This window comes from Cervus elaphus, chromosome 18 (genome assembly GCF_910594005.1).
Source record: "Cervus elaphus chromosome 18, mCerEla1.1, whole genome shotgun sequence".
Classification (NCBI taxonomy): Eukaryota; Metazoa; Chordata; class Mammalia; order Artiodactyla; family Cervidae; genus Cervus; species Cervus elaphus.
In genome coordinates this window covers 47,368,236-47,394,105 of record NC_057832.1, presented here as the reverse complement: position 1 = coordinate 47,394,105, position 25,870 = coordinate 47,368,236, and the positions used below count along the sequence as shown (strand labels likewise).

At 34.6% G+C, this 25,870-nt stretch overlaps 1 protein-coding gene across 9 annotated transcripts in view; it reads right to left on the bottom strand.

Annotated features, from left to right (window-relative positions):
* CACNA2D1 (calcium voltage-gated channel auxiliary subunit alpha2delta 1) overlaps positions 1-25,870 on the bottom strand; it is a 509,130-nt gene that overhangs the window by 131,355 nt on the left and 351,905 nt on the right. For all 9 annotated transcript variants that reach the window (XM_043871926.1, XM_043871918.1, XM_043871920.1 and 6 more), the window contains exon 7: positions 8,980-9,111. In XM_043871926.1, coding sequence (XP_043727861.1) covers positions 8,980-9,111 — 132 coding nt within the window. The remainder of the gene's footprint in view (positions 1-8,979; positions 9,112-25,870) is intronic.

Here is a 25,870-nt window from a genome sequence, read left to right as displayed (position 1 = left end):
ATCTCAGACAGCTGCATTTTACTAGAGAAGTGATAACCTAAGTTAACTCCAGATAACTTTTTAATAAATATACTAGATGTCTCTTTGCATTGCATGTTAATGTGTTTAAGGCATTTCCTGTCTCATCTACCTGTGAGCTTCTTCAGAGCAAAATTCTCTCCCATTGGTACCTGAATCTTTAGGAACCTCAGTTCCTTCAGAAATGGCAGTTTTGCTAGTTCTTATGTTTTCTTCCTTCCAACTTACACTTGAGTATATTGACATATTTAACCAAATTCTTAAAAGATTTTAATACTGTTTCTAAGAAATGAGAGTTGATGTTCAATCATAGTATTGTATTGGTTTGAGAGTGCCTTTGACATCTGTATGGTCGTATGTCAGAACACTTTTCTAACTTATAGATAAATAAAGATTGGAAACTCATACAGATATAAGGTATTACAGCCAAGGATAAATCATCATAAGTTTTAAAAATTAAAGCACTTGTTACAAAGCAATTTGCTGGTAATTCCGCTTAGATCAGACAGCCCATGTAAAATATTTCCATTTAACAAGGATTATTTGTCAGAAGCAGCAGCAGATAACAACGACAAGCTGTGAGATTAAATGAAATATTCAATAAAGTAAATAGTACACAAAGACTTAATGATTTAGATGGTCCATATGTTATTATTAGTTGTAGTGCAAAAATAAACTTGCACACAAGTTCTATTAAGTCAAACATGAAGAGAATTTTACTGGAAATTAATTTCAGATGTATGCTAGACATAAGAAAATTGAACTCTGTCAGAGAAAAAAGTTTCTACTTTTGTAAGCAAATAAATCCAGTTAGGTGATAATAGTGATACAGCTAAAAAAATTAATTGTGATTCCATAGGAACAAGAGTCTTATTTTTATAACTCAATAATCTTTTTAGAAAACAGGGCTAAAGGATGTATTTCTTATAAATTTTATATTTGGTATATCTGAGAGAAGTGCTTAAAAAGTTGTCTGAATTTTGACAAAAGTGTTTTAAATTTTTCTTAATAAAATATACTGAAAAAAAAAAGAAAAAAAAATATATACTGAACACAACAACAGCTGCACATCAAAGATGGTTCTATGTATCTAAAAATGGATAGCAAATTTAGCAATGTATCAAAGAAAAAGGAATAAAATGAGCTACCTTAGAACTTAAAAAGAGCTAAAGATTTCTAACAATACTTATGCACATATTTAGGGCTTCCAGGTGGTGATAATGGTAAAGAACCCACCTGCCCATGCAGGAGACCTAAAAGAGGAAGTTTAATTTTTCCTGGGTCTGGAAGATCCCCTGGAGGAGGAAATGGCAACCCACTCCAGTATTCTTGCCTGGAGAAGCCCATGGACAGAGGAGCCTGGTGGGCTACAGTCCATAGGGTCGCATTGAGCCGGACACGACTAAAGTGACTTAGCACAGACACAGACAGATGCACACATTTTACATACAATTTTATCTTTCATCAAATTATGAGCACATCCCATTTTCATATCAGGATCTTGCCTAACTGCTCTCACTTGTGAAATGAATGGACCCATAGTTGACTATAAAGTTAACAACTCTTCCAGCCAAATATGTGAAAAATAAGACAGACTCAGGTAAGAGATAGGGTCATATAAAAGGAAACAAAAATAAGGTTACAGAATTACCTCTACAAATTGGGATCATGTGAGAATTTCAATAATTATTAATTAATAATTATTATCAATTATTCAATAATTAATAATAATTTTGTGTGTATGTGCATGCATTTGTATATGTATATATATATATGATATTTTTGCAAGTAATACAACTGATCAATGGTATATAGAAGAGCAAACTGTATAATTTAGAATATAAATTGAAGGTAAACTATGATCATGAGACCACTAAACTCTGGCCAACGTTGCATAAGAGGAAAGGTTTTGTGTGATTTCCAGAAAGTGCCTTAAAAAGAGGAAATACTATTCTTTGTCCCTTAAGAAAAAAACACAAGTAACAATGGTGGACACTGCAGAATATATACTCAGAGAATGTCAGAGAACTAAGTCAGGAGTGTAAACCCTTGTATGTGAAGCTTCATTATCATCCCTGGTGTCTGTAACTGATACTCTTTGACTGAGTAAGAAATAAATCTTTATAGTGTTGAAATCACCATTGTTTTGGATTTCCTGTAACTGGTAGCTAGTTTTATTCCTAACTGATGCATTGGACTCTAATCATTATTAGTATAAAAAAGCAATAAGGTAATCATTTCAACTTAAAAGTATATTCAGACAGCAGTCAACAAATATAATTAAACATATTTACAGTTAAACTTCATATCCATTCACAAATATCAAAGTAAAAAAATCAGGCTTTTTTTTTAAAGATAACTGGTCACTGAAAGCAGTTATTCTTTTATAAATACCTCAAAATGCTGAGGCTCCATTGCTATTGTGTTTTCTTCAAATTAACCAGAAATCTAGCAAATGCTCCCTTTATAAACAACTGAAAAAAGTATTCTTTGGATTGCCCTGTCATCTGTTATTTGAAACATTTTAAAGGCATTTTTCAAACAGAGTTAAGCAGCTTAATAACTGGCTATACATATGGCAAAAATATGTCCCTCTACATACTCTGCACACAGGTTTCTTCACATTTTATTTTAGCAAAATCCTAGCAGATCCAAGAACAAGGAAGTGTCTCCATAAGGAATATTTAACATTAATTCAACTGAACTGAACTGAACAACATATACTAGGTTCCTGTTCTATAAACCTATGTTTTTAAAATAAACAAATGAAAGAGGATGAAGAAAGAACAAATGTTTAATAAGACATTTAATTAAATGATTAACTAAAAATGTAACATGAAGTTTAAGAGATTTAAGTTTTTTCCTTTTTTTATAAGTGGAACTAATTACCTAAAAAGAATAAGTGCTATCTATATTGGCATTCTGACAAGCCAGTAACTTCTAATTACAGTCCCAATTATTGCAGTAATTCGTACAATTTCAAGAGACACTAATAGATGAAATGTGTTGTCAATACCTACAGTTTTTATGATGCATAAAAATTCAAACAGTTGATAGCTCTTGAAACCAGTTTTAATAACATTAAGGTTAATTTATACAAATCAATTAAGGGCTTCTAAAGGAAGTGAAGTGACAGTCGCTCAGTCATGTCTGCTTCTTTGCAACCCCATGGACTGTAGTCCACGGAATTCACCAGGTCATAATACTGGAGTGGTAGCCTTTCCCTTCTCCAGGGGATCTTCCAAACCCAGGAATTGAGAAAGCACTCATATTAAACTGATTGTCCAGTCAGCATATTCAACAAGACGTCATCAGATATGTGTTCCAGCTTCAACTCTGCCATGACATGCTGTATGACTAGGCCAAGTCCCTCTAGTTTATACTACAAAACAAGAACTGTGGTGTAGCAAATGAGGTCTAAATGCATAAGTAAATAAAGGCAGTGCCTGCATTGGAGATCACCTTCTTCAATCATCCCAAGTTACTGGTTAAGAAATAGGTTCAGAGATATGACTTAGCCATGAAATTTTTAATATGAATCAAGAACTCCTCTCAATACAATGATCCTCCTTCTATTACTGCACAGCCTACCTACCTGCTAAGTTGGAGAGGAGAGAGGAGAAAAAGGAGAGGTGGAGAAGAGGAAAAGAAGGAGAAAAAGGGAAAAAAGAAAAAAAAAAGACACAGCAACCATTTTTATACTTTATTTCCATACATATCAACCAAAATTAGAAAACAGACACATTACTGATATTCAATCTAAGGGCAGATATAAGAGGTCAAATCAATCTCCACTCATATCAAACTGCTACTCAGAATCAGCTCTGTCGAGGTGCCCTTATATTATGTCAGCTCTGGAGCCCTAGTGCCTCCATGCCGTTTAAATAACCTGAAAAACGGAAATCAGCAGAGTGGCTAATCATCACGGGCTTTTTCCTAAATGTCTTAGCAAATAAGAAGCATTTAATTTTTTCCTCCTCTTAATTCTACTTTATCCTTTTTGTTTGACAGCTCAAGTCTGTGAATATTTCCCAAAGGGTATCATGATATCAAGATATGGCAGTAAGACTTAAACACTGGCTATCAGGCTATATACCTGGTTAACCCATGCACTCTATTAGCTCTGCTTTAAGTAGCATCTTAATATTTCACAAGAATACATTTTATTTTAGACCCTATATTGTGAGTTAGAGGATTCTAGTTTCCACAAAAAAACTTATTTACAATAATACGGCAAAAAGGCTTTAAAGGTAGCTTGTAGAATTAAAAAAAGAAAAAAAAAACAAATTCTGCATTTATATTAATACATGAAATAGATTCTTAGATTCTCACAATGTCATGAGGTAATAGGAAAGTTTATTTCTCATATTTTTTCATAAACTCAGTGCCAGAGAGATAGGATTAATACATTTAGGAAAAGGAAATTAAGGACATCCAATTAAATTTCAATTTTAATTAAAAAATAATTTTTTAGAGTAAATACTTAATACTTTGTAAGAGTAAATATTTCTCAAACATCATATACTTAGACTGAAATATCCTTTGTTATCTGAAATTGAAATTTAACTGGGCATTCTTAAGAAGTGACTTAACTAAGGTCATAGGTTAAAACCTACATCTTCTGACCAACACCACCATGTAGAGTTATTGTAAGTACTTTTCATTATATTATCTCATCGATCACAACTTTCAGGGGATAAATTGAAACATTTGTTGTTGTTGTTCTTTAGTCACCAATTCATGTTTGACTTCCATGGCCCCATGAACTGTAGCTCACCAGGTTCCTCTATCCATAGGATTTCCCAGGCAAAATTACTGGAGTGGGTTGCCATTTCCTTCTCCAGGGGATCTTCCCAACCCAGGGATTGAACCTGTGTCTCCTGCATTAGAAGGCAGATTCTTTACCACTGAGCCACCTAGAAAGCCCCAAGATTTCAGTTCCCCAACCAGGGGTCAAACCTGGGCTATCCAGCGGCTCAGTGTCCTAACCACTAGGCCATCAGAGAACTCTAAAATTGAAATGTTAGTGCTCATATTTATTTTTAGATTTGATGACTAAGGCTCAGAAAATTTAGAAGACCCATCTAGTTTTTCACAGTTAGAAGGGAGATCCTAGCCTGAGGTCCAAATCTTGCCATGTAAAATCCAATTAGGTAATAGCTATTCTATTTCAACTCACAAGTAAGATAATTAAAAATAATTAAAGGCTATTTTGACCTTTGCTTTAATCGACAGTAATCAGGGATGAGCTGTTCCAAATTATTTCGTTCAGTATCAAAATGGAAAGACTAAAATCAGAGAGGAAAGTATGGCTTACAGAGAAATTTTTAAAAATCCTTCATTTTAAAAACTCTTTCAACCTGAGAGACATGTAAAATGTGTTGAAAGCATGCCTTAGCATACGCAGAAATATAGAGGTCCACTTTTAAATTATAATAATGTCTTAGTGTCTTTGCTAAAGACATTTGATTCTATTAGAACATTGTTATCATGAAGAGCAACTCATTAAGCCTTAAAAAAGACAAAAATCCTGCCATTTGTGACAACATGAATGAACCTGAGGGATGTTACGCTAAACAAAATAAGCAGGTACAGAAGGACAAGCACTGTATGGTTAGGTAGTTAGAAGAGGTAAAAGGAGTCCAAAATGGTGGTGGCTAAAAGAAAAAGAAAGGAAAAGCCCACAAAAATGGAACAAAAGAAAATCCCAGGACCAGACTGAGAACCTCAGGTGAAACAAATAGCCCTCCTGGCTAGCCCAATTTACACAGGGCAGGCTCAGGGGGAGGAGAAAAACCACATAAAAAGAGGAGCCAAGATTGAGCCCCCTCTTCTTTTGGGTCAACCACCCTCATGCCTTGGGAATGTATTTTCCTTTGCTTGCCAAATAAAACCAAGCTGTAACAGAGAGGTAACACTGGTCCGTCATTTCAAATTTTTGCTGCAGTGAGACAGAACCGAGGAAATTACACTCACCCCTGATAATAGGATATCGCTTACATGAGGAATCTAAAATAATCAAACTTATAGAAAGAAAGTAGAATGGTGGTTGCCAGGGGAAAGTACAAAGTGGGGAAGTATCAGTTAAAGAGTACAAAGTTTCCATTATACAAAGCCAGTAAGCCCTAAAGATCTTCTGTATAGCACAGAACCGGAAGGTAACAATACGGTATTGTACACTTAAAACTCTGCTAACAGGGTATGTTGGGCTGTGTTCCACAGGCCTGCAGCTTTAAGGCTAAAGAGCCTGGAGATAGTGACAGAGACATCAATGGTTTAAAGGACTGGGGGATCTTATGGGTCTAAAGCAAGGTCCTGAAGCAATACTCCACCATGTGTGGCTGCTGGTAGGCAGAAATATAGCCCACTCTTAGCTGGAAGTGGAGAGTGGGGAGGGAATGAGGGAAGGAAGGAGGGGAAGTTTCCAGTTATAGGGAGAATTGACACTGATCTCAGCTTAGCTCATAGGTTACCAGTGAAAGCAGCAGAGAGCATGCCCCTCACTGCGCTTTGATAAGCTCTCAGGTAGTGATGTTCTGATATGAAGCTTAGAATGATCACAAGCTGGGGCTGGGAGCAAGTATATAGGCATTTATTGATTAGGTTCTACATGTTATTAAGAGTGAAGGTTAGTCAGGTGAATAGATTGTAGCTGAAGCAGGGACTAGTTGAGTGGGGATGGATAGAGAACAAGAGAACAGTCATCTTGGCTGTTCATTCCTCCCTCCATACAGGCTAGATCTTATATTAAGTGTTTTTATAACACAAAATATAATAATAAATAAGAGAGTAGGAGGAAACTTTTCCAGATGATAAATAGGTTGATGACACTGATTGTGGTGATGGTATCACCAACCAATGTATACTTATCTCCAAATTCACCCAGTTACATATGTTAACTATGTACAGCTTTTCATATGTCAAAAAAATTTTTTAAGTAAAAAAGCACCTCAGCAACAGACTCAATAAATAAACTCAATGAAATTTCACTGAGTGTATTCCATAGCAATCAAGAGAGCCATTATGAGACTCAGAGACTATTTGTTGAGTCAAATCTTAAAAGACATGGTATAATAGGAAAGCCGAGGGTTGCTTCCACAACTAACGTTCTGGGGGGACCATATGGATTCAGCTAAACTAAATCTTTATGGAGTGTTTCCAAGATAAAAGTGGACAAATGTCAACATGTTAGGAAGTATATGATTAGGATTAAAAAAAAAAAAATTAAAGCCATAATCCCTCAATTAGCATTCAAAAGAAAATTTATTGGTGATTTATTGGTATGCTTAAAAGTTAACTACTTGTAAAAAGACTCATCTTGGAAAAATGCACATACTAGGATCTGTCTTTCCTCCTACCTCTTGACCCCAATGTTATCTCTCCCTTTCTTATACAATCTTTCCTTCCACCCTATTTCTCTCTTATAATAATGTGTGTTCTTTCTTTTGCAGCATTACCAACTTCCCTGCAGTTCTGGGCTCTAGGTTGTTCATTATTATCATATTTTCTCTTACTTATCTTTTTCCTCCTATCCTCAGCTGCTCATAAATGGGATTTTGTATTGCGTTAATACATATTAAAGCTACATAATGCTGTAAGTTATTGATAAATATAAATAATTATATTCATGTACTAGTGTTATTGTATACTAATTATAATTATAAATGTACTTTTATAAGACCTGCCATAATATTAAGGTTTATTATATTAGGTTTACTATGTACATGAGCAATAAATGCATTTTTCTTTATATTACATATGAAAGTTTTCAAATTCCTCATATATGATATGGAACATATTAGTAACGTAAGAGTATTTTAGAAGAAGTTTTGTATTATACTGAACAGTATTTCCAAGTAGAAAATTCATCTGTTTTAGCAAGCTATGTGATATCTCCCTGACATCTGATATTGTTTACATTTCAGTAATGCATGAATTTTTTTCAACAATGAAATACCAGTACGCCTTTCCTAGCCCACTGGATTTCTGCAAACAGTAATGGTCAATGATCTTACTATCTGGCACTTATTGCAATAAGTTATTTATCTTTACCTAATTTTAGAGCTATTTAGTTTGATGATGCCCACATACTTTTATTCACAAAGACATATTATCTAATTTCTATTTCAGCCCCGTTTCACTGTTGTGACTTTTTATTGTTAACAATTCTAATGTTAAATGTTTAAAAAATGCAAGACTAAATAAACTCTCATATATGCTGTGTTTTTTAAAGCCTAATGACCTAGTATGTATCCCATAACTCAGTCACACTTTGAGAAAGAAAATGCGTTTATGCTTGTCAGCTTGCTTGGAAAGGTGGAAAAGTTAAAAATACCAACAGACATTTCACTTAAAGTCTTTTCAATAGATTCTCAGTATGTACTAGTGATTAGTCTTTCATTTTCATTATAAATTATTTCCTCTTAAACTTTTATATAAGAATAATGGACATTACACAAGGATTTATTCACGTTAATTTGTAAAATATATTCATCTTCTCATTTTAACAAATCCACATTCACTGATTAAAGAAAAGCATCAGTACTTTTCATATAAACACACAGACTTAAAATCTGGAAAGAGATCTTTCAATTAGTTTCTAAAATTTCTATTCAGTTCCCTAATGTGATTCATAACTTGGTCCATGCTATGCAGTTGGAGTCTTAGAACTATTTTAAGACTCATGACAACCTCCTGCTCCAGGTCCACAGACACCTGCTCACAGTCTCAATGGCAGCGCAGCCTGATTTCACCTAACAATGGTTCCAGCTGCTTCTCAGGTATGTTGACTTAAAGTGATTTTGGTAGTTAAAGAGCCATGTAAGGAGAAATGTCTTTTCTTACAAAAGCCATGTGATAACCATCTTTTACCAAATAGGAGAAGGTAACAGTGTTCTCAAGAAAAACTAAGTCTAGTATTTACAATTTTCCTTGATACCTATTGAATCACCAAGTACTTACCTGGATAATATCGGGCCAGGCCTGTGGCACTACCAAACACCTGCCACAACAATGAAGGATCTTCTTCTCGATTTTTCTTGAAAACTTCATCTAAGGCACTTGTCCAGTTGAGTTCGTTTAATACAATTGTTGCTGCCAAAAGTGAAAGAATGGAAAAATCAATCAATTCAAATTTTTAATTGGTAACTGAACCTGTTTTCATATATGTGCACAGTAATATTATGTATATTTCATTGCTTTATCTATAAAAGCACTCTGATCTGGTGGTAATCAAAAAGTTTAGACATGGAATCCTTTCTTCAAACAAATGTTTATATGATGGTGGCCCTATTGACATTTAGGGGCTGGGTGACTTTTTCGTAGTGGGAGTTGTTTTGTGCTTTGTAGATGTTTACAAGCATCTCTGGCCTCTACACCCTAGATGTCAGTACCATGTTTCCGGTTGTGATATGCAAAACTGTCTTTAGACATCATCACATAAGTCCTGGGGAGCAAAATTACTTTCTGCTGAGAACCACTGTAACACATAAAACAGGCAACTGTCAAGCTCTGCTGGCTGAGAGGTGGTGGGAAGTATTCCTCCAATTGAGGCAGTTCTGAAGAAAATTACAGGACACCTTAGGACACAGTTTGATGACTACTTTCCTCAACTATTGATGATTCTCTGAGATATACTAACGTGGCCTGATCTGTTACTTGAGTTAAAAAAAAATAGATGTCTGTCATTGAGCATAGCTTATTAACTATATTTCTGTAACAACAAAAATGCATACATGTTGATAAAGAAAAACTCATTCAGAGGCTTGACAACATCAGTAACAGAAGTAAGATGTAGCTGATACATTATCACTAGCTTTATGAACAATAATTTTCTTTTTTCTGGTTAGTTCAACTAACAATTAGAGTGTGGTGCTAACAAGGGACAGGTCATTGATTTTGATACCTACTTATACCAACTGACTGATCCTGCATAGGTATCACAAACATATGCCAGTCATTATAATGAAAGACAAACAATTATAATGTAGGATATAACATGGGCTAAATATAGTTTATATTTATGGCTCTCCATGATCATAGCATTCTATGTCTAACATGATAAAAATTTAATCAGCTTGGAATATTATTTTCCCTTTGCACAAAAAAGATGACATACAAGATAATCTCATCTTTCTTGGAAGGTCTTAATATATGTAAAATATGCACCATGCCTTTAGCAAATTAGCAGATTGGAAAGCTTGCATTTGAGAATATATGTCCAAACGTAAATAATGGACATTAGCTTGGGATAATGACTATAAATACTACTTAACTTTTTTCCATTCATTTCTGTGACCACAGTAAGTAAAAGAACCAAATACAATCATGGTTAAAACATATGCAAGATGTTTTGAAGATAAAAGAACAAAGACCTTCTTTCAAGAAAGATGAACAGCATATGTGTTTGTATTTTAAGGTTTATCATTCACCCAAAAAATGAAAACAAGCATACTGCAAATTGTTCTGGGACCAGCATCCTAATGCATTTCTCATTATTGGAAACTAACAAGTTTCCCATCTTTATGGATGTGATTACCTTCAGAAAGATCAGTTGTGTGTGTAAATATTCATGAGTTGGGTCAGATCCATAGCACATCTGAGACACTAGTGAATTCAAATTCAAAAGCATGATCCAATGAACACTGAGTGACCAGTTATATGAAAATTTATATTCACACAGATAACCTAAACTAATACTCACTATCCATGAATATTTATGGTACCACACAAAATAGCACAGAAAAAGAGGGACATCCTCTACCTTTTTTTTAAACATTCATGAATTATACAGTTATATTCTACTCAACAAAATAATCATGTTTATTTATGTTCTAGATACTTAAAATAGATTGGGGATTAATGAAGTCTGTTTCTTCAGTTTCCTTGGTTCTTTAATTCACATTAATAACAACTGAGATCTAATTATTTTTAATAAATATTTCTTTGTTTTCAGAGTCTTACTCAGTTTTATTACCTAACAACTACTAAGTATTAGGCTCTGATACACTGATAATGAATTATACTTTTATGTATTTGAGGAAAAAGTCAAACTCTGAAATGTTATCATGTGATCTGTTTTAAAATAGTAGTTTATATGTTTGAAAATTCTTTTTCAGATAAGACACTGCAAATGATTTCCACAAAAGCTGTTCATATGCAAATGAACAAAGTACATAAAGCTTTTTCAGAATAGACACCTGAAGTGATTTACTCAGAATGAAAGAAATGGCATTGTTCACTTATCAAATAAGCAAAGTTTATAAAACTTGATGAGAACGTGTAGCAAGAGAGCTGCATTTGCTGCTGTGTATTTATAAAGACTCGAGTGCAATCATTATTCTTGTGGCCACAATTTTTATTTAAATGTCCTTCACAAGAAAAAATTCAAAGGATCTGCCATAGGAGTACAAAATTAGTGCAGAGGAGAGTCTGGCAAAAATTGTCTATCAAAATGTATTAATCCAACAATTCTATTTGAAAGAATTTATACTATGGGGAGATTACAGATATTCAGTCCTGAGGCAGAGAATTTTAGACCAAGAATCATTCTTTCAATTATTATACTGTACAAATTGCTTAAAACAGAAAAATAAATTTTTGCAGTAGGAAATGTTTTTTCTCAAACTACAGTGGAAACCAGTTAAAAACGTAAAAGGTGACATGTAAAATATAGAAGCAAACAAATAAGTATGAATCCTCTTTTATATCCATCTTGGGTAGAAGGAAATGGCAACCCACTCCAGTATCCATGCCTGGGAAATCCCATGGACAGAGGAGCCTGGCAGGCTACAGTCTATGTACAGGGAGCCTGGCAGGCTACAGTCTATATACAGGGTCACAGTTGAACAAAACTGAGCAAATAACATAATAACCATATATTACTTTGGCATTCTATAATAAGTAGATTTTTACCTTCTTAACCTTGTGAAAACGAAATACTTAATCCACAAATTACTAAAGTGCCCAACATTTCCCCAATTCTATGTTATCAGCATAACTATGGAAAAACAATACTGAAGTAACTGGGTCATTTGCAAATGATGGCAAAATAAAACTAACGCAGAACACTGGCAATGCTGAAACTTTTCAAACGCAATTATTTTTTCTATAAAGCATGATCTTTATATAAGTATCCAGAGCAAGAAAGCAAGATATAGAGGATTTTATTTAATTGCATAAATATTGATATAAACTAGTAGCTCACCAATATTTTATGTAATAGCTCCAGAATAAATGATCTTTCCAAAAGCCCTTGAAATACTTCTTGTCCACCAATAAAACTTAGCTTTCTATTTGGACAGGTATACTCAAGAACAGAGGGAATAGTTCTGATTGGCTTTCCATAAAGCATTTAGCAGTCTTTAAAATTATATTGTATTTTATTTTCTCAATTATATACTGGATATGTATGGCCTTATTTAATATATAGTGTATTCTATATGCACCCACACCTTTCTTATCTGCCTCCAAAAGTAGTAGTAATGTTTTACATTCACACATACAAATTTCTAATTTCTTGCTCGAATGGAGTACATGGGTGTACACAGAAATATATGAGTGGCTTATATATTTTTCACTGTGTAAGACATACTGGCCAGTTGTGATCTAGCCTTGAACCTGCTGCCAATTTCTAATGAACTTAGCTGTCTTATGGCTGCTTTAGGAGTAACATGAGTACTGATTTTCTGTCAACTTTTAAGAAATGAAGATTTTTATCTTTGTTTGAAAATTAGAGTTTGTGAAAATAAATCTTTCATAGATATTCAAGGCTAAGTTTATTAAAATCAATGAATGCTGGGAAAGCAAACCTTGACTTTGGGGCCTCTAATCTGAATGGTATAAAAGGATTTCACTGCTAATTGATTCAGAAAGCCAAGCATATGTTTCTTTCTATTCTCCTTATATTTAGTTTTCAAAAACACGGCCTTGGTGTTCAGCAATTCTCTCTTGTAGAGGATTCTTTTGTTCAGTTTGGCTTCTCAAGGGAAGAAAGAAAAATCTAATTTGTAACAGCATAAAAAAAGGACCTTACATTTGCTGCTAATCTAAAATACGTGACATATCTGTGTCTTGTTTATGACATTACTGTGGAATCATTAACAAGTTTAGAATCCAATTTTCTCATGCGAACTTCAGCCAAGAAGTACTCCACTATTGCTCCCACTTAAGTCTGAATACATTTTGTTGACTTATTCAGGGTTCTGGGCCTCACCATGTATTGAAGGCACTATATAACTATTTGAAAAACCTTAAGATTATTTATAATATCAACTGTAGCTTTGAAATGAAGCATAAATATGCTAGAAAAAAAGAAGAGAAACAATTTTTATGATTTACTTAAAATATAAAATAACTTTGATAAGTATGCATCACAAATATACTTTATAAAACATAAAATACCTTGACAGGTCTTTCCTAAGACTTGTAAATCCTAAAGTTATATGAGGGTATGGATAGTAACAATTATTTTTAACAATACTAAATATGATACAATTAAATAATTTAAAAAAGAGAACTGTCCAAAATGTTTACTACACTATTGCCATTTAATCATACCATTATCATAGACTTGTACTAAGATAAAATTAGCATGTATTATTTAAACTATTTCCACTGATAGTAACAAAGTCAGTAATACTGTATTAAGAGCAAGCAGATAAGTTAACTATTTTCTATCCACAATCACATTTTACTAAAAATGACACTTGAAACAAGATACTATTAGGTTGGTACAAAAGTAATTGTGGTTTCAGAGCATGAATGTTAAATCATTATAACTAGGCTCAAATATATCTTCATTAATCAAAATAGGAACCATTAAAATCAACACACTTTTGCCAATGAAAAATGTTTGTTTTTTCCTATAACACAAAAATTTGTGCTTCAGGATTTGAGAACTCTTGGAAAGCACTGTCTTCCTCCTGCTGGTTAGGGAAGCATTCTCCCTGCAAACAGTTTTGGAGATGCTTGAATGAGTTGGTGAGAGGTCAGGTGAATACGGCAGATGCAGCAAAACTTTGTAGCCAATTCATTCAGTTTTTGAAGCAACTGGTTGAGCAATGTGTGGTCAAGTGTTGTCATGGAAAAGAACTAGGCCCTTTCTGCTGACGAATGTCAGCTGCAGGAGTTGCCGTTTTGAGTGCATCACGTCAATTTGCCGAGCATACTTCTCAGATGTAATGATTTCACCAGGATTCAGAAAGCTGTAGTGGATCAGACCAGTAGCAGACCACCAAACAGTGACCATGACTTTTTTTGGTGCAAGTTTGGCTTTGGAAAGTGCTTTGGAGCTTCATCGCAGTCCACTAAGCTGGTTATTGCTGACTGTCTTATAAAACCCACTTTTCATCATGTGTCACAATCTGAGCGAGATATGGTTTGTTGTTGTTGCACAGAATAAGAGAAGAGAACATCTCAAAAGGACAATTTTTCTGACTTTCAGTCAGCTCATGAGGCACCCACTTACTGTGCTTTTTCACCTTTCCAATTTACTTCAAATGCCAAATGACTGTAGAATGGTCAAGGTTGAGTTCTTGGGCAAATTTCATGCAGTTGTAAGAGGATCAGCTTCAATGACTGCTCTCAATTGGTCGTTGTTGACTTCCTATGGCTGGCCACAATACTCCTCACATTCAAGGATCTCATTTCCTTTGCAAAGCTTCTTGAGCCATCACTGCACTGTACATTCATTAGCAGTTCCTGGGTCAAATGTGTTGTTGATGTTGTGAGTTGTCTGAGCTGCTTTACAACCCATTTTGAACTCAAATAAAAAAAACTGCTCAAATTTGCTTTTTGTCAGACATCATTTCTAAAGTATAAAATATATATAAAATATACAGCAACTAATAAGTCATTAGCAAAAAAATAAAGTGAGAAATGTACATTAAAATTAGGTATAACAATCACATTTATATAAGAATGTATTCCAATATCAAATAGCAAAATTCAAAAATGCAAAATTACAATTACTTTTGCAGCAATCTAAAAATATTACTCTTTTCTAGATGATAAAAATAAAATCTAGAAAGAGCAATTTATCAAAATTCATACAGAGGCAGTCATAGACACAGCACCCAAATAAGTCACATTTCAAGATCCTGTTTATGCACTATTTATTTCAAGCTTTCATTATTTATGTAGCTCTAATTTAGAATTTCAAATCTGAAAAGGCAAAAATCACCTATGCATTTGTAAATAATGTTTCTCAATCAATTCAGAGTCTTCCTTTCAGCAATATCTACAGACATTTTTGATGGTCAAGACAGGTGGTATAGTCTGAAGTCAGGATGGTTGATTCCTCCAGCTCCATTCTTCTTTCTCAAGATTGCTTTGGCTATTTGAGGGTTTTTTGTGTTTCCATATGAATTGTGAAAATTTTTGTTCTATAATAGTTCTGTGAAAAATGTCATTGGTAATTTGATAGGGATTGCACTGAATCTGTAGATTGCTTTAGGCAGTATAGTCATTTTCACAATATCGATTTTTTCAATCCAAGAACATGCCATATCTCTCCATCTGTTTATGTCACCTTAGATTTCTTTCATCAGTGTCTTATAGTTTTCTGTATACAGCTCTTTTGTCTCCTTAGGTAAGTTTATTCTTAGATATTCTTTTTGTTACAGTAGTGAATGGGATTACTTGTTTAATTTCTCTTTCTGATTTTTTCATTGTTATGTGTATAGGAATGCAAGGAATTTCTGTGTATTGATTTTGTATCCTGTGACTTTACAAAATTCACTGATTAGCTCCAACAGACATTACTCCAAAGAAAACATACTGATAGCATATAATAAATTCATGAGAAAATGCTCAACACTGCTTATTATGAGAAAAATGTAAATCAAAACTACAATGAGATATAACTTCACACTGGTCAGAATGGCCATTATCAAAAATCTCCAAACAATAAATGCTGGAGAGGATGTGGGAAAAATTAACTCTCTTGCACTGCTGGTGGGAATGTAAATTGATACAGCCACTAGGGAGAGCAGTCTGGAGATTTCTTAAAAAACTAGGAGTAAATCTACCATATGACTCAGCAAACCCACTACTGGGCATATACCCCGAGAAAACCACAATTCTAAAAGGCACATGTACCCCAATGTTCATTGCAGCACTATTTACAATAGCCAGGACATGGAAACAATCTAGACGTCCACTGACAGGTGAACAGATAAAGAAGTTTTGGTATATATATACAATGGAATATTACTCAGCCATAATAAAGGAACACATTTGAGTCAATTCTAGTGAGGTGGATGAACCTAGAGTCTGTTTTACAAGTGAAGTAAGTAAGAAAGAGAAAAACAAATATCATATATTAACACATACCTATGGAATCTAGAAAAATGGTACTGATGAACCTATTTGTAGAGCAGCAAAAGAGACAGAGAGCAGACGTGCACACACAACAGGGGAAGGAGAGACTGGGACACATTGAGAGTAGCACTGAAGCATATATATCACCATGTGCAAAATATATAGCCAGTGAGAATTCGCTGTATGATGCAAGGAGCTCAACCTGATGCTCTGTGACAACCTAGAAGGGTAGGATGGGGAAGGAGGTGCAAGGGAGTTTCAAAGAGGGAGGGGACATATGTATACCTATGGCTGATTTATGCTGATGTATGGCAGGAACCAGCACAACATTGTAAAGCAAGTATCTTTCAATGAAAAATAAAGAAAACAAAACAAACAAAAAAAACACTAGTAGGAGGCAGAACTTCACTGGAGGTCCAGGATTTAAGATTCTGAGCTTCCAATGCAAGGAATGAGGGTTTTATCCCTGGACAGGGAACTAAGATTCCACATGCTACAAAGCAAGGCTGAAAAAATAGAAAAGAAAAACTACTAGGGGATCTATTGGCATTTGGTAGGTAGAGACCCGAGACACCCTAAATATCCTAGAATGCACACAACAATCTCCACAACAATGAATCACCCAGCTCAAAGAGTCAGTAGGGCACAAGTTTAGAAACTTTGCTCAAGTACAAATATAAACAAAAGATAATCAATTCACTTTGTAAAAAGTAATATTCCAAACAAATCCTGTCCACAAAAAACCATAACAAAACTTCTTCAAAAGAAAGCTGATACATTTAAAAATATTATTGTTTCACACTAAATTATGTCAATATTTCAGGCTATATTTTGACACTCTTTGGGTTGAGAAATTTCCATTTCAGTCCCAGAAATTCTAACACACTATTCTCATAGTTGAAGAGATAAGGATTTCAAAGCTATGTTTTTAGTGCCATTAAATGAAATACTATACAACCACAAAAAGGAATGAAAATCATAAAGTAAGTCAGAAAGACAAAACAAATATCATTTATTAATATACATATGGGGAATCCAGAAAAATGGTACAGGTGATCTTATTTGCAAAGAATAAATAGACACAAGGACATATAGAACAAATACATGAATACTAAGGGGGAAAGATTAGGTGGGAGGAATTGGGAGATTGGGAGGGACACATACACCCTACCGATACTATGTATAACATGATAACTAATGAGAACATACTCTATAGTACAAGGAATCTACTTAATACACTGTGGGGACCTGAACAGGAAGGAACTCAAAAGAGAGGGGATACATGACTATGTCTGGATGATTCATTTTGCCGTACAGTAGGAACTAACACAATGTTGTAAAGCAACTATACTCCAGTAACAATTAAAAATAAATATACCAACTAAATAATAAAATGAATAAATTAATAAGAGGCCATGCACTTACTGCTACACTCTTCCCCAAAAATGTTATCCCTCCCCCTTCCTGTTCTTGGATATTCGTAAAATATTATGAGCTGTGCTTTTTTTAAAAAATGATTCAACACTATATGATTCTAAACTAAATTTAATTTTATCTTTATAGCAAATGTTCATTTTATCTCACCGTATATAACACAGTCATTAAAGGAGTTGCATTTAGTCCAAGAGCTGAGCCAGATGTCACTAATTTAATTCATCAACCTTAATCTCGAAAAAGAAAAATGTTAAGAAACCCACTGATCCAATTAAGCACACAAACAAAAAGAATCCACTTTAAGGAACAAGCAATGTTCATAAATATTAAAATGAATGAATCTTTTTGGTGGATTTGGCTAAAGGAATCTAATCTAATGCCAGTGTAAATGAAATATTAATAAAGTACAGGGAGATGGGAAGACCAAATCTAATCTCTCTAAGCATGTCTCGGGCACCACCACACACCTCCCACTGTGGGGCCTGATGAGGAGATAAGCCTTATTCGTACCGTTAACTTGGTACAAATATTAAAAGGTATTGTCCTTCTCAATTCTCTAAACCCTGTATTGCTGAGATTTCTGGTCTCACTCCCAATGTCTAGTTTCCCATAGATTGAGCACCTGGCTAATACCCAGAACACAGCTGCTCTGCTTTTGAAAAAAAAAGTGCAAATTGCGGAGCACATAGAAGGAGCTCAGGAGAAACCACTTTTATAAAAGAAAATAAGAATAATGCAAGGGGAATAGAAGACATTCAGATCTAATAGGTTTGTTAATTGAGGATTTTTAACGTCATTTTCAATAAATTGATAAATACTTGCAAAATTTTTCTTGAAGGGGCAGAAATAGTATGCACAAGAAATGTCATAGATTAGGAGGCAAAATGTTTATCTTGCAAGCATTTTAAGTTTCTCTCTCATGGGCACAGCCTCAACTTCAAACTAGTCATTTCATGTCTTATACTTCTGTTGTCTTTCATCTAAATAAAAAAAATAAACACATTAAGGGTGCCAGACAGAGTTAACATGAATGTCAAGTAAGCTTACGAATAAAAGGATGTCAGGGTGCATGATATTATCATAGTCCTTTCCTTAGCTGGGATAAAAATTTGTAAGATGCACATCTCCTTTAGATGTCACATAGAGAACAGGTCCTTTTTACATCTTGACATAGAATTTTGTCAGTTATTTTCTTTTACTGGAAAAATAACTTCTTTCAGATGTAGCAACTGAAATATAAATCTATTTTTCAATAAATCTACATTTCTTATGTCCACCCTCTAATTTATTTAAAACCTCTCACATTATGAGATACTTTTCACTGGAATCATATAGTGAAATACTGTAATTTTACATTTTGGAAATACTGCATAATTTGTAAACATAAAGTTGGAACTTTACAGAAATTACCTGAGAAAGACAACACAATTTCCTCCATTGATACTATTTCACAAAGTCATTTTCATCATAAATGTGACTATTTGTAACTAAAATTTTTGGGAAAATTGTTAAGTATCTATTTTATACATTAGAGTAAGTTTACTAAATACAGCTTGCTACATTCTGAACCAACAAAAAACTGACAAAAATGTTCTAAAATTTAAACTTTAAAAAGGGAAATAAAATATATGAGTTTAAAAAAGAAATCAGAAACTATAAGAACACAGAGGTGAAGTCGAAGCCATGTAAGAATAAATGCACAATTAGGACCAAATATAAAGGACTTCAAATTGAGGTGCTGTTTTTAGATGCCTACTTATCTTGCTGATGATGCTTTTTCCTTTAAATGAATCGGTATTTTAGAATTCAGTATATGCATGGCTTCCCTGGTGGCTCAGACGGTGAAGAATCGGCCTGCGATGCAGGAGACCAGGGTTTGATCCCTGGGTTGGGAAGATCCCCTGGAGGAGGAAATGGAAACCCACTCTAGTAGTCTTGCCTGGAGAACCTCCATGGAAAGAGAAGCCTGGCAAGCTACAGTCCACGAGGTCGCAAAGAGTTGGACACGACTGAGTGACTAAACACAGCACACCATATATGTATGTATGCAGTATGAGCAAAAATATTGTTACTTACTGCCCTCCCACCGAAAGGCTGAGTCTCTGTGGAGTATCCATTTGACCTTGAGAAAGCATTTTATCGTCTCTAAACCTCATTTTCCTTGTCTGTACAATGGGGATGACAACAGTGTTTGCCTCACAGATCTGTGCTGAGGATTACATGTACTTAGAACACTTTTGTCGTTTAGTAACTGCACAATAAATGCTATCTGCTTATATTATTATTTTCTTATTTGCCTTTTAATACTCAGCATTTAAAAGATTTTTTAAAATATATATATTTATGGAGTCATTCTGACCATGCTGCTAAAATGCTAGGATGAGTGATAAAAATCTGACATCCTCTCTTTTCCTCAAAGAATCTTTGTTCTTTCCTTGGCCCTAAATTAATGTCCAGAAATACTACTTAATTTTCTTGTTATAAATCTCAAGAAGAAAACAGCTTGTTACCCTTCCCAAACCATTTACATTGTTACAAGAGAAGGGAAAATGAAAAAGAAAAGTCTCTATAATGATAGTATGTAATGTACTATATAATTTCAGTGAAGGTAATTTGTTCATATGGAATGTTCCCAGCGCTCTTGAAAATAAACCACAGTGGTGATCGTGAACACAACTGGTGAATACATACTGGTGAATGCAAAACAAAAACGTTAAAACTCTGCAAGGGGATATTAAATTATATAAGACCTAATATACATACCAGGTACAACACAGGCATACACACACACATGCACACACATACACAGAATGATGTGTACACAGTTCTTTTAAGGCAGAGAGAAAACTCTGGCCAAGAATTGCAGACTAAATTAGATATGGGAAATCTCTTGCCTTTGCTCTGAGACTGCCTAACTGCACAGGGAATTTAGTGTCTACATACAAATCTGGACTACAAATTCACAAAGAAGGATCAAAAAGTATTGGAGCTGACTAATGAGGTATGGTTGGAGAAGGATAACAAGGCTCCTGGGGGCAAGGGTGATACTGTCAATGAGGCACAGACTGCTTAGTACTTAAGGGTTTGTGTCAACTAGTTTCAGAACAAAGAGTTGCCTGGTGATTTTAAGATGGAAAGATTAGATGCACTGAAATACACCACATACTAGATTGCTATAATTAAGAACAACAATCCCTTAGTTTAAACACCATGCACTGCTTCAGAATGAAATTAAACAAAAAATAAATCTTTTGTACTACAGATTGCTACTTACTGAGTCATGTTCCATAAAGGTATGGGTGAAATCTAATTCCATATCTAAGACAAGAGGTTATATCCTTGTATCTCTAGTTGCATACAAATAAAGAACTGCCATATGCAAATAAGCATACATGCATACAGAGCACTCATAACTTATTTTATCATTTATAAAGATAGACATCTATATAAAAAAATAAAATAAAAATAAAATAACTAAATACATCAAATATATCAGTTTTCAGGATGCTTACAACATAGTGAGCATTACTTGTTCAGATTTTAATGTATTTGTTATAGTTACTGATGTTGAGTTTATATTTATCAGTCCTAGCTACTGTCAGTTCAACAAATACCTTAAGAAATAATTATTTTTCTATTCTAATAAATCATGTATTTTAAATTTTCATTCATAACTTAATATCCCACAAAAGTTTATATGTATCAGTCAAACTGGTTGAAGAAGTTCAAGTTATTCTGACATAGCTTTAAACTACTATAAAGGATTTCTCATAAAATAATCATTCAGTGTAACTAGGAAAGTAGATTCATATGTCTCCTCAATGACATCAAATGAATTCTTAAGTTATCACCCTGTATTCATTTATTTGGTCTTTTACCTAAAGAAAAATGTTCAAAAGAACAAGTAAACCTTTTTGTAAAGTAAGAAAAAATATTATAAAGGATTCAATACCTGATTTAAACAAATAGTTTGCACACAAACTTTTACAAGTGGCTTAAAGGTTTTTCATCTGATGAAATATCATAAGAGATGGTAAATGACCAGGTCACACTGGTTCTAGATCTGTGTATCTCTCAATCTTCTCTCACTGCAAGGCCAAACTCACTTATGTTTCTCACAACAACCTTTAGTCTCCCTGCCTCCAATTTCACTTCATTTTCAGCCACTTTTCCCAACGCCACTGCCAGGGTGTTCTATTCTACATGGCAAATGACTTCCTGAATGAAAAGTCTTCAGTTAAGTCTCCATAAAAGTCGGTCATTTATGGCTCCTTCTACACCATCTCCAGACCTCCCTTCCCACTGTTCACTTTTTTAATAGAAAGCGTTAGGACTAGCGCAGTATTTCAAGGATAGAATCTCACACAATTTTGCTGCAACATCAAAACATCCAAAGAAAAATACATGGCACAAAAGGAATACTGTGACATTAAAAATGGTTTGGGTCTTCTTAAATGGTTTGGGTCTTCTTACTGTAATAGATTGAATTCTAGAGGTCTAATTCCAGCATTGTATTCAGTCTCTCAAAGCACATTAATAATCCTTGACTATGCTCTCATAATTAAAGTAAATTGTGACCATTCTTAGTTTGTTCTACATCTAATGAAGAAAGAGAGGTAAAGCGTCTTACATCCAATTTTGCTTTTGTATCATACACCCTATTAACAACAGTACTGCCTCTCAGGAGGTGAGTAAATGTTTTGAGAGTCAAAAGGTTGGTGGTCAAAAAAGACTTCCAGGAGGAGGTGGTACAGTTTTAAAGAAGAGTAGTGAAGTGGTAGGACAGCTGGGTGACTGATTCAGTGAATACCTTGTATAGGAAACAGAGGCTGGGGGAAAAAAAAAGTGTAAGGCATTTCAGGAGCTCTACTTGTTTCAAAATGGTTGAATAAAAGAAGAATCTGGGGGAAGCCTGGCATGCTGCAGTCCATGGGGTAGCAAAGAGCTGGACATGACTGAGCAACTGAACAGAACTGATGGCTCAAAGCAGCAAAGCTAAGAATACAGACATACTGTTATAATGATACAGAAGTACTAAACAAAAAATAATTGTATTCTGAGAATTACAGAGTCATAAAAGCTAAAATACAAAATAATCATATTTGTACTTGAGGTTTCAAAAAGCTAGCATGGAAGAAGATTGAAAGCGGACGGGAAAGGCCACATATAAATGGGGAGAAGAAGACAAAAAGCTAGTACTGTCAGGCTGGAGAGGAATGACAATGGGTGGAACTAAAAAACCAGTGCTAGACATGGGGAGTGGAAGAAGACTAAATAATCCACAGACCACAGTGACAGACGGTGGGCGGGAGGAAAGAAGAACCCTGGTTCTCTACTTGGACCTGGCTGGTACTATTAACAAAGATATGAACATTGGAGGAGGGGCATATTTGGAGACATTGATGTCATAATGTAAGGTGCCTGGGCTAGCTAGCTAGCTAGCTAGCTAGCTAGCTAGCTATTGATTGATTGATTGATTGATTGATTGCCTGGGCCTTTTAATCCACTGAAAATGGTTATTCAAAAGGTAATCAGAGAAATGAATCTGCAGCTTACCCATGGATCCATATGGAAGAATCAGATTTGGAAGTCAAAACTGTTTGAAGGATGTTCATGGTTACTGACATCAATAAGTGCTACAGATCCTTAAGTACTAAGGAGGCTTTACTTAGCTGAGAGAGATTGCCAAAAGGAAATAACATGGACCTAACACTCATAAACAAGAACACCCTTTCCCATGAAAAGTAACCAGGGCATAGTGTGCTATGATACATACCTATTTTTTCATTTATAAAAAGCCATAAAAATATGCCTTTTGAATATAATTTTTTCATCTGCATTAAAACAACTGCCCTGAATTCAACTGCACAAATTCGGTGTATCTGTGGCCAACTCAGTCCATCAAGAAGAAATAATATGAAAAGATATTGGAACCAATAAAAACCCATTATCTTCTAATGCACTGTTTTGAATTTTGCCTTTTTAAAAGAGTTATTGACTTAAATGAAGTACCCAGGGATACAATCCCTGAAACTCTTCTATGTAGAGCACTTTATACTTGCTGTGTACTTGAAGAAGAAGCAATTCCCCTTATGCTCGGTTAGAATGATAAGGCAATCTATTGTGCCTCTACACTTTCACAGAGCCCCACGAGACTGAAACTGGATGATTACATGGTCTTATAAGACCATAAAGTTCTACCACAGGAGTCGTATATGTATTATAAAGACACTTCAAATTGCCGCCCATGCTCTTCTTACCATCATGTGGCTCTCTTCTGCAAATTGCTTGTGCCTTTGACTTTCAGAAATGATTTAAACCTGCATCAGTAGGTCTAAATGAACAAGTGCCAACCACCCTCATTTATCCAATATACAAGAGTGACAAGATTTAATTAATTAACAGCATCTCAGATATTTATTTCTAAAAACAAAACTTCAATTGACCTTTCGGTAAAATTTAATATCAGAAGGTTACATACAGATGAAGACTTCAAACGTTCTATTTCATAAAACATCAAATTAGGCACATGTAAAGAGGTAATAAGGGAGAAGGTAATGGCACCCCACTCCAGTACTCTTGCCTGGAAAGTCCCATGGACGGAGGAGCCTGGTAGGCTCCAGTCCATGAGGTCACTAAGAGTCGGGCGCAACTGAGCGACTTCACTTTCACTTTTCACTTTCACACATTGGAGAAGGAAATGGCAACCCACTCCAGTGTCCTTGCCTGGAGAATCCCAGGGATGGGGGAGCCTGGTGGGCTGCTGTCTGTGGGGTCGCACAGAGTCGGACACGACTGAAGGGACTTAGCAGCAGCAGCAAAGAGATAATAAATTCCATTTAATTTTAAAAACATAGCTACCATTGTCTAATATAAACATGAATAATTTATTAAAATGATTTTACCATTCTTACCAAAACTGTAGTTTGACATGAATCTTTTTTGTGATTTTGAAACAAGCCTTTACTTCCTTGTCACTTTGTGTTTCACGTCAGACTGATAACAGCCAGGGTATTTTACATTATTTGTCAGGTTCTCTGGCCTTTCAAATAAATTTGAAGCGAAGCTTTTTGATTTTGTTTTCTACTGTAATTTTTTCATATGTATTCTACTTAAGTATCAATTTCTCCCTGTCTCGTCCTTTTACCTGCTATTCCTAAATGTGACATCTCCAACATTTTTTGTTTAAAAGCAAAAGTCTGTGCATTTTGTTGTTTATCTCCATATTTTTTTTCTATTTTTAAAATTACATACCCTTAAACAAGGTAGCAATATCTTCTTAGACAAGAAGGTAGCGATGTGTGTGTGTGTGTGTCTGTGAATCACTACAGGCACCAGATCGTATAATTCAGTTCTCTATTTAGAATGATACATGCTTATGATGGGTTTCCCAGGTGGCATTAGTGGTAAAGAACGCAATTGCCAAAGCAGGAGACATAGAGACTGGGTTTGATCCCTGGGTGGGAGAGATCCCCTGGAGGAGGGCATGGCAACTCACTCCAGTATTGTTGCCTGGAGAATCCCACAGACAGAGGACCCTGGATGGTTATGGTCTACAGAGTTATACAGAGTTGGACACGACTGAAGTAACCTAGCATGCATATGTGCTTCTGATACGCAAAACCGATAACATAATTCATTTAGAAGTATTTATACAACAGCTCTTCTAGACACTGCCAAAACTTAATATAAATATTTTTAGTGAGGATAAACAAACTTTTTATGGCTTTGAAAAATGCAAATATACTGAGATTGAGACTGGATTTACCGTTTCTTTGTAATATTCTGAATTTTCCTTTGTAATATTCTGACTTTTCCTGAGTGCACATTTATTCCCTCACTTCCAACGGTATGCCTAGTGTTAGCACCCACCTTACTATTTCATAGGAAATTTACGTTTAAAAAAATCATTAAAAAAGTCATCTGTCTAGAATTTAGTATCTTTTATTAAAGTTAACCTTTCACAGGTATTATCAGGTTTTTGTGGAGTATAAAGATGTGTTCATTAAAATGAAAACCTCCCTGAAACACATGAACATTGTTTGTTAGCTCAGAATATTTTGAAACTTATGCTATCAACATCAAAATACAGACTGGA